The sequence below is a fragment of the Carcharodon carcharias genome, chromosome 19 (assembly GCF_017639515.1).
Source record: "Carcharodon carcharias isolate sCarCar2 chromosome 19, sCarCar2.pri, whole genome shotgun sequence".
Taxonomy (NCBI): Eukaryota; Metazoa; Chordata; class Chondrichthyes; order Lamniformes; family Lamnidae; genus Carcharodon; species Carcharodon carcharias.
Genome location: NC_054485.1, coordinates 30188729 through 30201670, shown reverse-complemented (window position 1 = coordinate 30201670; position 12942 = coordinate 30188729). Strand labels below are relative to the sequence as shown.

The 12942-nt window shown below is 40.6% G+C and overlaps 1 protein-coding gene across 4 annotated transcripts in view; it reads left to right on the top strand.

Moving 5' to 3' along the window:
- The window catches only part of LOC121291587 (calcipressin-3-like), a 187131-nt gene extending 181032 nt beyond the window's left edge, over nt 1–6099 (top strand). For 3 of the 4 annotated variants that reach the window (XM_041213003.1, XM_041213007.1, XM_041213006.1), the window contains 2 exons: nt 632–715; nt 3761–6099. In XM_041213003.1, coding sequence (XP_041068937.1) covers nt 632–715; nt 3761–3852 — 176 coding nt within the window. In that variant the 3' untranslated portion in view covers nt 3853–6099. Of the gene's footprint in view, nt 1–631; nt 2021–3760 lie in introns of those variants that run through there. The other variant, XM_041213005.1, reaches the window with a different exon arrangement.
- The last annotated feature ends 6843 nt before the right edge of the window (nt 6100–12942 follow it).

Here is a 12942-nt window from a genome sequence, read left to right as displayed (position 1 = left end):
TCACCAAAGAACAGTCCCTACGGAATGCCGACAGGGGAGGTGAGGGGGTTTGGTGATGGCATCATTCTGGAATTGGCAGAGGATGATTCTTTGAAGGCGGAAGCTGGTGGGGTGAAAAGTGATGACAAGGGGAACCCTATCATGGTTCTGGGAGGGAGGGGAAGGGGTGAGGGCAGAAGTGCAAGAGATGGGTCAGACACAGTTGAGGGATCTATCAACCAGAGTGGGGGTGATAAGTTCCCAATTTTGGAATACAACAGGTATCTAGGGTCTTAAAACTTACAATCCCAACACAGAAATCAATATATTCAAAAATGCTAAATTTTTTCAAATGTAGGAATAGTTTGAAGTAAATGTTGTGAATTGTATAACAGACGATCTCAGGTTTTGTTGGTGACTCGTTACAGCCGTTCTGTCTCCTTTATAGACATGTTAGTGCATGCATGTTCATGTACCCAGAATGTGAAAGGCATTGCCATGTTACACTTTTTAACACTCAATTATACGAAGTGCAAAATGCATTCATTTATTTCAGAAAGAGAAGGGACAATTCCCTCATCTAATTTGTAGTGATTTGCTGTTATTTGCCAAAATGTGAAGCCATTGCTGCATTTCCTTCTTTGTGCTGTAGGTGACAAATACGAAGTTCATACAGGAACAGAAGGCACTCCAAGTGTTGTGGTTCATATCTGTGAGAGCGAAAGTGAAGAAGAAGGTGCAGTTAAACTGCCAAAACAAAAAATCGTTCAAACAAAACGACCAGATAATGCACCAACAATGAACAAATGAAGCTTCTGTCTACCTGCCTCCTGTAACCATATCATTTACTGCAGCAACAATTCAACAGCTGTCTCTTCTTTTCTTAAGGACTGTTTATTCATCGTTATATAAAAAAAGTAGTAATTTAGGTGATTGCCTAATAAAAGAACAACTGTAAGGACTCCTTTTTTGTGGTTTTGAAGCTTTATTCCATCTTCACTCAGATTGTTCAGACCTCACCAGGCACTAAGTGACATTGGCTGACAGATGAACAATATAACAGGATGGTTTGTGTATTGCTGTCCCCTTCTCCAAAAGCTTCAAATCCATAAAATTGTTATGCAGCTTCAGTGTTCAATCAAAGCTTTATTTCAGCCCTTTTCAGATGTGTGATATGTAAATGTCGCTATTGTCTCTTTTGCAATGTTATCGCAGTTGTGTGTTTACCTGTTTTGAATGTCGTTCTGAGCAAATATTGACCACATAAGAACGAAGCGAAAACTCTGGCATGTATATGCTTATGACACTTCTAACTATGTTCCGAGAGAGAGAGCGAGACCGAGCAGTTATGAAGTATTTTTCATCAACATTTTTCCCCACACCTCCCCATTCTCGATCTCCTCCCACATTCCCTTCCCCCCAACCCTGAGCAGTGGTGAGCTGAAATATATGATGCAGTAATTAATGCAGCATATTTTTGCAACTGAAAAAGTTCCAGACACTGCTGTTTGTGCTTGATGTCTTTTGTCTTGATCTATTATAAAGTCAGTTCATTGGCTGAAACGAAACTGAAGGATCTAGAAAGGCCCAGCAGCAAGTCATTCGGCATCTGAGCAGAGAATATTCATTGTTTCGGGTCTGTACCCTTCTTCAAAACTTATTTTAAAACTCTTCTTCCTGCTAAGTTTTGGTGAACTAAGTTAGTGCCACTCTGTAAATGAGGGGGGACCAGTGAATTTTCATCCAATTCAATCATGATTGCTGACCAGTAAAGATTTAAGCCAAGTACTTTCTCATGGTGTGCCATCCTACTGCAAGTTCCACCATATCTGCAGTTCTCCATGAGACTTGATTTGCAATTTTTCATAGAAATTCTTGAGCTAATGAACAAACCTGGATGATAAATTATTTGCCAAAACAAAACACATGCTCTAGCAATGATTTAAATAAAGAGAAGCATATGCTTGCTGCTGGGTAGTTTCTACTGAATTATCTTCAATTATGTCTGATAGATATTGCATTAAAATGAATTAATCATTAATTTGAATTAAGTAACATAAATAACACAGCAAGGTAAATTTATTCTTAAAAATTGGAATTAGTAGATAAAATTTGTATTAAGCAATTTTGAATTAAGGGTAGACTATAGCATATTTGCTTAGTAACATTCAAGCTCCCTATACAGTTTACAAAACTTGCATTCTGCAGACTTTGAGGCAAAAATATTTTGATTTGAAATTAGGAGAATGCGATCTATAGAACAAAGACTGATAAATTACAGTCTGTTACAGTATTTGTGTAGCTGTAATATTAGGATTTCTACAAATGCAAGTCCTTTTTATCATAACCAATAAGATTTAAGTAAACCCCTTTGTTACTGAATTGAGTTGATTTAGATAGATAGCAGGTTTATGCCTTAAAACTAATTGCAACAGCAATTTTTAAATTATCATTGTTTGTCTAAAGGTTACTGGAATATCTAGACCAAATTCTTGTACCACATCCAGTAACCCTGAAAAATGTCTGGTCATGGTAAAACCGGAGGCAAAGGGCGCACCAAGGCCAAGACATGCTCCTCTAGAGCTGGTCTCCAGTTCCCTGTCGGCCGTATCCACTGGCTGTTGTGCAAGGGTCATTAGGCCGAGCATGTTAGGGCCAAAGCCCCCATCTAGCTGCCGCTGTCCTCGAGAACTTGACGGCCGAGATCCTCAAGTTGGCCGGCAACGTGGCCTGGGACAACAAGAAGACCCGCCTCATCCCCCACCACCTGTAGTTCGCCATCTGCAATAAAAAAGAGCTCAACAAGCTGCTGGGAGGGTCACCATAGCCCAGGGTGGAGTCCTGCCCAGGCTGCGCTGCTGCCCAAGAAAACCGGGCACCCCAGCAAGGTATGCCTGAAGGGGCGAGATCAGAAAAAGATCCAGTAATGCTCTAACCTGCAAGTGCAGAGGATTAAACAGCTGTTCTGAATTTTAAACCACTGTTAAAGCTCTTGGGTTTGATGGTGACAATGAATGAATATTTAAACCATTCAGAGCCAGTTTGCACAAACCTACACAAGTTACATTGTTAGATGTTCAGTACCAGGCCCATAAGGGCATGTAAAGCAGCCTCCAGTTTTCTCTGAAGCTCCTTATTTGTTCAGTCAGTACTGCTAACTTGCCCCACTGTTCATAGGAATTTTCTGCCCAACAGTTGCAATCTCATGACTTTAATTAAGGGTCTGGCTCTGGCAGAAGAGAAGTGCTTCGTTCTTGGTTGCATTTGCTTTCTTCATGCCTCTGTCACCTCACCAGTAGGGAGCATGTGTGTGCAGAAAATTCATCATAAGAGGATCAGAGTGGTTTCAACTCAACCAATCAGGGCAGCACAGCAGCAATAAAGGAAATGCCAGCACTAAAGAAAAACTTGAAGATAACACACATTTGAAGGACCAGCCATTTTCTGTTTGAAGAAAGAAATTTTTTTAAAGGACCGTGTCATTCCAGTGGTCTTGCGTGGAATGTTTGCTTGATAGTGTGGCACACAGCACAGGGAAGGAACAGTACTTTTCCCTGAAAAGAGAGCATAGTGGCAGCTGAGCACATCACAGTTCACTGTGGCAGCTTCCCCTCCAACAAACCCCCCCCCCACCACCCAAACATGATCAAGTAGTTGAACTGTTGCTATTAACAACTCCAATTCTATTAACAAAAAGTAAGTTTACTATTCTCTTGTCTAAAATTATTTTAGAAAAGTGCCATTCTTTTGTGGAATATAAAATATTTTTCTGTGTTCCTAGGTTTTGCAGCAAATCTACCTTGCATCCCCAGAAAATCTGCCTTTACCATCAGGAAAATTGGCTTGGCACCAGAACTGATCACCTATAAATAAATTATTTGAATTTTAAAAGTGAAATGAGATAATGTGATCTGCAGTTATCAGTTAAGTACGTTGGCCAGCAGATCTCCATTTCGGCCAGTTACTTTACCTAAATAGATTGCCATTAAAAAACAATATTGCTGGGAAAAATGCAGATTCAGGGTGGTATTTAGTGTAAACGACAGTGCTCCAGCCAGCGAGAGCCGCACCCCGCATCTTTTCAAGAAAGCCAGCCAAATTGGGTGCCAATCAAGCACTTACCTGGGAAAAGTCCCATCCGCCAATAGCTTCTAACCAATCAGAGGCACGTAGCTCTTCATTGTTTGTTTGACAGCGGACCTGGGAGGCGTTGACTTGCCAGTAATGTACTCACCTGAGGCCCAAAATCACCAAGGGACCCAGGCCACAGGTGAGTGATAGTGGGAGGTGGTTGGCAGCAAGGACATAGGTGACTCTCAGCGGCCCTCCCTGATGCCAGCTCCCTCAATCAGGCACTGAGTGCCTTTGAAAGGGGAACCCTTCTGAAAGCCCTCCTATTTGGGTGAGCAATTCCAGACTCTTAGCAATTCGGCTGACTCTTAGCTGCCCTGTGAAATAGCCTACCAAGCCACTTGGTTCGAGGACAGTTAGGAATTGGCAACAAATGTTGGCCTTGTCAGCACATCCCATGAAAGAAGAAAAATACACAGCAGCATGGAGAGTGAATCCTAGCGATGATAGATGAGACCCTTAAGTAGGCATTAATTACCTACTTAGGGGCATCCACTGGCAGCGGGGCAGGAAGGCTGTCAACAAACCTTCCCACCTCGGACTTGATCGGGGCAGAGGCAGGAAGGTGGCGGAGTCCCCAACTGCCACCCTCCCATCTGATTAAATAACCCCGCCACCAAACTCATCACGGGAGGGAATTAAATTCCATCCAAAGAATTGTTCAAAGTAAATATCTGAACAAACTGGGGAGCAAACCTCATGCAACTTAAATAATGCATTGCATCTTTCCATGCCTTGGCCTTGCCCTAAGTCATTGGGTGACCAGCTGTCAGAGAGATGCTGCTTTGGCGCTGGCTATGAGGAGTTGCGCATCAGCAACTTGGAGTGATATTGGCACGTGCTTTGCCTTTACCTCTCAAAGAACAAGGCTAAGATCAGCAGCTTAAGATGTGGATTATTACAGGCCAATGAACTGCAATACATTGTGCTACTGATTTACCACAAATTTCCAAATAACTAAATATGATGTAATTTGCAGCAGATTACAAGGACAAATTACATGATGTGTACTGATTTATCTCTGAAACTGGGAAAGGTTAATGTCCTTTGCAGCTTGGAAAGTGGCATACCCTGAAATGAAATTCTAGGGAATAATTGGCAACTAAAAATGTTAAACGCTATTGTAAAAACTTTAGTATTTTGTTTTTCTCTTGGTTCTTTCCTACAGGATTTTATCCTGTTTGAAAGAATGTGACAATGTATACCGGAGGGTGCCAGGAGTCATCCTTAAGTGGTGCAGGATGGAACTCATCCCATTTACAGACTTGACAATAATGGAAAATCGTAAGGATTGTCACAAATCGCACCGTTGTGAGATCCTGGATATTGCAATGTAAAATCAGAAGAACACATCCTACACGTTTATTTATTTGCATCAGAGCAAAAGCAAAAGGTACAAGACAGTATCTGACCAAGGTGACAATTTTCAGAATAAAGGTATGTCAAACATAATCCCACTGTTTATAAGTCCATAACATTAATTGGGTTCTCAGAAAATCGATGTAATCTTACTTTCTTCCCAAACTAGGCAAGTAGAGCATTTTTTTTTCAGTACTGCTGTAATGACAAGATTTATTTTCAGACATGTGCCACGTTGGCTGACCGCATGGAGATGGCAGGAAGGAGGAGAATATGTGATCATTTATGTTAGGTATAAAACTAGGGGAGGGGAGAATAAATTATAAAAATTATCAGGCACTACTTAATACACCAAAAATTTTATTTTAATTAACTGTTCCATAGAAAATGCAGTAATGGGAATTGATATACTTCTGTAACAGTAGAGGGCAATGTATTAATGCATCTAAGTAAACTTTCATGGTTGGAATTTTACATTTGGCATGTGGGCGCATGCCTGACATGCCAGAGCGTAATATGACATCGGGCATGTGTCCGGAGTCAGGCACATGCCGGAGGCAGCTGCGTGCCCACCAATAATTGAAAGGCCTATTAAGGCCATTAACAAGCTAATTAAAATCAAATTAACACTGCCCGTCCAACCTTACAGTTGGTGGGCAGGCGAAAAGGCCAAGCAGCCTTTACATTTTTTTAGGAAACCTCATCCATGAGCAGGATGAGGTTTCCTAAAGCAAATAAACATTAACTAAAAACTTTATTTTTATTAAAAACATGTCCCAGCTCATGTGACAGTCATATGAGGGGACATGTTTTTTTTTTAATTTTTACTGCATTAATTTTTTTTAAAAAGTGCTTCAATCTCCCATGAGGCACGGTGCTGCCTCGGGGAGATTGAAGCGCTCTTCTGCGCACGTGTGTGAACTGCGCGCCAGTCCCGCTCTCCCTTCTCTCCCCCCCCCCCTCCCCTCGCCTGCACAGGTCGCTCTGCCGCTCGCAATCCATTCGTGGGGCCTTAATTGGCCCACCCATATGAAATCGCAGAGCGGAGCCGGTCGCAGGCGGCTTCCCGACCACTCCCACCGAGCCCACCCAATGAAAAAATAATTCAGGCCCATATGTGTAATTACTGCCCTATTTTGAGGAAGAACAAAAAAAAAACACCTGCTACATGGTAGGTAAATCTAATTCACCAAATTTTCTGTAAACCACAAATATCTTTAAATTACCTCTCTATTTTTCACATAACCTTGTAATTATTGTACTAATAGAGTGGTTTGGAATTTCATGGACCAAATTATGTTTGGTCCTCAGCCTCAGTTTTATTTTCTGTCTTGGAATCTACATTCTGGCTCAAATTTTCAAATAGAATGGAGTTCCAATACAGAGTACTATGAGAAAACAAAAATGTGAAGGAGGAAGAGAATGAGAAAAATGTCATTAATTTCATCATATCAAATTCAGAGCCAACCTCCTTATCTGTTTCTATATGACTTCTCTGATGTTGTACCATGTGATTACCATGCATTTTTCAAAATATAACCTCAGTCATAAAATATGGATTGGATGTACTAAAACACGTATTAGGTAGAACAAATTCTTAGAAATCTGAGCAAAACCGGAGCATAGAGAGAGGGGTACTAACTGATAACAGGCCTTAAAATATTAAATGACTTGGCAGTTTTTGATGTGTGAACTACCATTTCCCAAATCCTGTCCTAACTTGAAATAAAATGTTTAATCATGTAAAAGCATGCTGTGAATATAATTGTTAAGCAGCAGATATAAAATATTGATTATAAATTCCACTTATACCAATCATGTTTAGAAATGTCACTGTTTCATTAGTTAATCAGTTTAATAAGTTAAAATATCTCCTCGAGATTGCCATTATATAAATTTTATAAAGTACACCTTGATATAATGACAAAAATACTTAATTTTTCTGAATCCTTTCTCCATTGTTATAAAAGATAAATTCACAATTATTATGACCATAATTGATTGTAATGCATGGATTTTTATCATTATGATCTACCTTTAATTCTGCTCAATAATTCCATGCATTCTCTGTTGTTTCCAATTGTCAGCCAATTAAGCTGATAGATGGCACAGTTTTAGATTTATAATAAGTTGTATTTTTCACGCATGAGTGCATGTCTGTTAAATAAAATTAAGTGTTTGGAAGTAATCATTAGTGCTGTCGCTAAGCAGACTGTCTAACCAAATGGATGCAATACATTTAAGGAAGAAAATCTAAACAAATTAATGAAGCTATAATAAATATTGATGCAATTTTATGGCTGTAACTGGCAAAGTACTGCTTATTTTTTTCAGAAGTGCATGCAAGTGTGTAATTATGCCATCTTACTTTTGAGTATTTTGATGCTTAAGCCACTTCCATAATCTTTGGAATAATCGGTCATTTGCTGCAGTATATTCCTGGCTGTATTGGTGAAAAACACAATACATGTATGTGAATTATATAATCATCTATAGTTTGCCTGGAATTAGGAATCATTCTTTCATGTGTCCTCCAGTGTTCTCGAAAGCAGGAGCCATTTAGCCGAATTGACATTGTAGTTTAGCTTTATAATTAATTGTGTATGTCATATATGGAATGCATGAATAAAGGGAAAATCTCAGATGAGAGAGTTCCTGGTATGAGTAGATAAAATAGTCATGTCTATTAAAATTGCAGTGCTCATAAGTTCTTTGATCTTTCACCAACACCACAAACTTGCCATCACTGCCGTGAGTTCCTCCTTTTACTTTAGGTAACTTTTTTTTCCTATACAGGTCACACACACACACACACACACACACACACGTTTAATAGATATTAGGTATTTCTTGTACCTTTTAAAATAATATATAAAGTGCACCTTGATCACTGTTATTAAGTTGTAGGCATTTTGGGACATACTGTGCATACTTTGGATTTAGCACAATTCTGTATGAAATGGACAATCTTATATGCGCACCAATTCCAACTTAGTTTTTCCATATATATCCCACCAGGAAGGAGGTAAAACTGGGCCGAGGTGAGGCCAATAGTTGCGAATTATTAACAGACTAGAAGTAATTGTAAGTACAGTAGGTATCTGTATTGGATTTGAACAAGCTACACAGAAAACACAGGTGCAGATCCAGTATAGCTATTCCAAATGTGATCTTGAGATTGTAACATAATCATTATTGTTCAAGTTTGGACTTGCCCTTTTGACAAGACCTGTGCTGTCGGGTATTGTGTAAAACATAGACTGGTATAACTGAACTGGTACATTTTGGTACCGGTCAATCTCCACTGCTATTCATTGCTATTTCTGTGATATTTTGTTCAAGAGATTATCGTGTAATAAAGAAAACAATTGGTATTGTGATATGCCTACATGTTCCACAGTAAGACTATAAAGCCTGTCTTGTCAACACTAATCTGTTTGTGCACTGATTACAGACTTCTCATCAAATAAATCTGATCAGCATGCTGCTGTAGATCAATAAATTATCACTAATGTTATCAGTATGTATTCATTGTTTAAAAAAAAACTTTTCATTTCAGCAATACATGTCTTCGTACAAAAGCTAGCCTATTCCTATCAAAGAGATGTTGATTCCTTGTTGCAGCAATGTTTTTACTTCGCTTTCATGAAAGTAGCTGTTGACATTTAAACTTGTACACAAAGAAAACATTTCTCAGTGAAAATTTAGACATATGACCGAAAAGATGGAAGAGGAACTCAAACCTGTCATGTTGAAAACAGTACAAGTTTGACCAGCCAAAGTCAGCACAGTGGTAAGATAATAAAATGTTTCTTTAGGATTGACCTAAATTTCTAGGTGCAGGCACTGGCTTTCAGGATCAAATCGGTTCTCTCCTTAGACAAGCCACAAAAAAACATTTTCAAAAGGCTAGCTTTAAATAAAGCCTTTTTTTCTAAGCTTCCACAGCTACCCAGCCCCATAGTAAAATAAACAATCAACTTGCCATGAAAATCCCAGATTCAAACTACAATTTGCATCAAGTTGGTTGATCTCTACCAGAGTAGCGTACAAATAGGCACACTTGGGCTCCAGGAAGACTTGGACAAAAAGAGACCACATTCCTGTTTCTGATTCAATTACATTGACGCTTGATGATGTGTGTGTGGATATTGAGAGAAAAGATCAGGATGCTCTCAGCAGGCTTGTACCCTGCCAAAACTGTCTTGCTTCACACGAGAAATGGCCAATTAGGTCGTGAATCAGGGTCCGCCAGTGCCTAGAATCATCATAAAGTAGCTCAGCACAATAGGAGGCCATTCCACCCATCAACTGAGCTACCTTTCAAAGAGCAATCCACTTAGTCTCACTGCTGTTTTTTTTCCATATCCCTGCATTTTTTTTCTCTTTCAAGGACTTATCCTTGAAGGCTACTATTGAATCTGTGTACACCAACCTAACATACAGTATAATCCAAATCCTATCCACTCATGGCATTAAAAGTTTTTACTCATGTCACCTCTGGTCATTTTGCCAATCACCTAGAATATGTGCCCTCTTGTTATTGACTCTTCTGTCATTGGAAATTGTTTCTCTTTATCTAAACCTAATCTTCTTAGCCTTCTTTACTTCAAGGAGAACAACCCCAGCTTCTCTACTGAATCTCATCCCTGAAACCATTCCGGTAACTCTCTTCTGTACCCTCTCCAAAATCTCCTGTCCTTAAAGTGTTATGTCCAGAACTGAACGCAATACTCTGGTTGGAGCCAAACTTGTTTTATGTAGGGTTAGCATAATTTCCTGGCTTTTATACTCTATGCCTCTATTTACAAAGCCAAGGATCCCATATGCTTATTAACTGCTTTGTTAAGCTGCCCTTCTACCTTCTGAGATTTGTACACAAACACCCCCCTAATATCTAGTTGCACCCCACTGCCTTTAAAATCATACCATTTAGCATGTACTGCTTCATTTTTTTCTACCAAAATATAGCACCTCACACTTTTCTGAGTTGCATTTTGTGTGCTGTTTCCACCAGCGAACATACCAGCAAGAGTGAAATCGGAGGGAGATGGAAAAAACTGAAAAAAATTCTTATCATTAAACCACTTCATAATTAGAGACACTATCATTTTATTTTATTGCAGCAAAGATGGGGAATTTATGGTTATTTTGTCTTATGTTAAGAAATGGCAAATATGACAAAAGTCATCACGAGAGGAATTGGCTTAGACTGTTCACGATTTGCATTCCTGGAAGCAAGATCATTGAAAGGTTTTATTATCTTAATTGGATGTCTCCTATCAGCATTCCCTTATTATGAAATTTTCTGTTTGTAGCAGGTAGTATACTATTGTTCTTTATAAAGCTGAGGTACATAAGAATTCAAGTGTGATTGTTAGGCAATAATCTTATGCATGTTGTCTATAATCCCTCAAATCAAAAGACCGTCTCACGACAAGCCTGGAAACTAAAACTATAGGATGTTTATGGTGGAAAGGCACAAATCTATAGCCAACTATAAAGAGAAATAGCACAATATTGCTCTTTTGGATTTCTTCAGTAACTCAAGAATACCCTAATATTGCTCTTCAAAAACAAACATATCACTGATGCAATTTCTTTCAAAATTGATTGGAAACCAAGAAAGCATAAAATGTATAATTTATATGAGGACAAAGTTTTGTGATTGATGAATGAAAAGCTGTGGGCTTATTGGGGAGATTAACAAGCGGATTGTTTGGCATGAGGAGTAGTTGAAAACAAATGGAATGCTGAAATGCAGATAAATACATACTTTCTTGTTCATTATTATTGCAGGATTTTCCCCACATCTGCTTAAAAAAAAGTCTGCTAACGGAGAATAGGGGATGAACTCCCAAGCTAGCCTGAATTGATTTACAATTACAATTATCATTGATGTCCATGTGGCTCTATGTGAGCTGAAGTGGTTTAGTGCGTAGATCTTGTGCCTCTGAGATGGAAGGCCCTGGGTTCAAGTCTCACTCCAGAGACTTGCTGGCCATGAAAGAATCCAGCCACTGGTGCAAGCAAGCCAGCATGTATCAATTCTGCTCCTTAGTCTGGATAAATGGGAAGAGTTAGAAGCCAGAAGCGTGTCTGGCTGTAAAACCACCTGCCAAATCCAAAAATGATGATTGGTATAAAGGAATGATCAACGAGCATTGTGGTGATCCTAAGGCCTGGGAGAGGTGGGTGCAAATGGTGCCAGGGCCCAGGGCATGATCCCATGTAATATGTTGAAAGGTCAACGTGTCAAAGTTTTTTTATTCTCCTCCCTTTTAATAAGTTATCTTATTGCCCATTAGGTTTTAGGTGCTACATACCAATCACAAATTGAGGAGCCAAATAGACAATCACTTTTTAGTCACAGTAAATTGTTTATTCAGAGATTCAGAAGAGAAATGCAACTTAACTTGATCTCCTATGTGAAACTGTTCACCCTGCATTGGGAATGAAACCAAGTAACTCCTTGGGCAGAATTTTGCCCTGGGCATGCGAGGGCGGTTGGGAAGCCAACTGCCACCCATGATTGGCAGTGCACCACAATTTCACACTGGCGGGCCAATTAGGGCCCACCCAGCATGAAAGGTGGCTGGGGAATCTGCGAGAAGGGGTGGGCAGGGGCATGATGTCCGCCGGGCCCAATGGCAACCTGGCGACTGATTCAAAACCGGCTCAGGTAGGCCCTGGAAGGCTGCCACGGAAGGACACTGAAGTCTCTTTGGGTCCTGTTGCGGTTGGACACTGCAGGCGGGAGGGCAAGTTGGCGGGCTGTCGGTGCCGCGTTTCTCGGACGAGTGCCTCGCAGCCATCCTGGAGGAGGTTGCAACCAGGAGGGAAACCCTTGTCCCCAGAGACGGGAGGAAGAGGCCCCCACAGTGCTTCAATGATCTGCTGCAATCGGGAAGGGTGAATACTGTGTTGGCATGAGTCAGTGTGCAGAACAGTTAAGAACTGGTCATCCCCCCACCGTGGACCTCAAAGGTGTTAGAGTGTGAGTGGCAAATGTCAATAAGGCAGGAGCTGGCCAAGTGGGTGAGCCCTGGCTGCTTGGACTGAGTGTCTTACGGCTCTAGGATCCCAAATCGGCTGAGCCTGTTCCTCAGGTGGAGTTGGCCATGGTGCAATGGCGCTGCAGGTCGAGATTTGACTAAGCAACACTCCTCTATCCTCTCAGAAGGCATCCCATAACAATGCCGAGAGGTTGCGGACTGGCAGGGGACCCCTAGTCCTCATGCATTATGAGCAGGAGGCTCTGGAGCTGGAGAGGCAACGTGCACCCCGGTCAACCGGCCACAGTGAGGTTGAGGTGCCGGACGAAGGTAAGAGCTGAGAATGTGGGTTGTTGAAACTATTCTAGTGTAGTCTCTGTATTGATGTAACCGAAAGACGAGGGTACCTTAATGCATATCTGTCTCACTAGAGTGCCTGGCATGCACAGTGACAGTGTCATGACTTAAACTAATGACA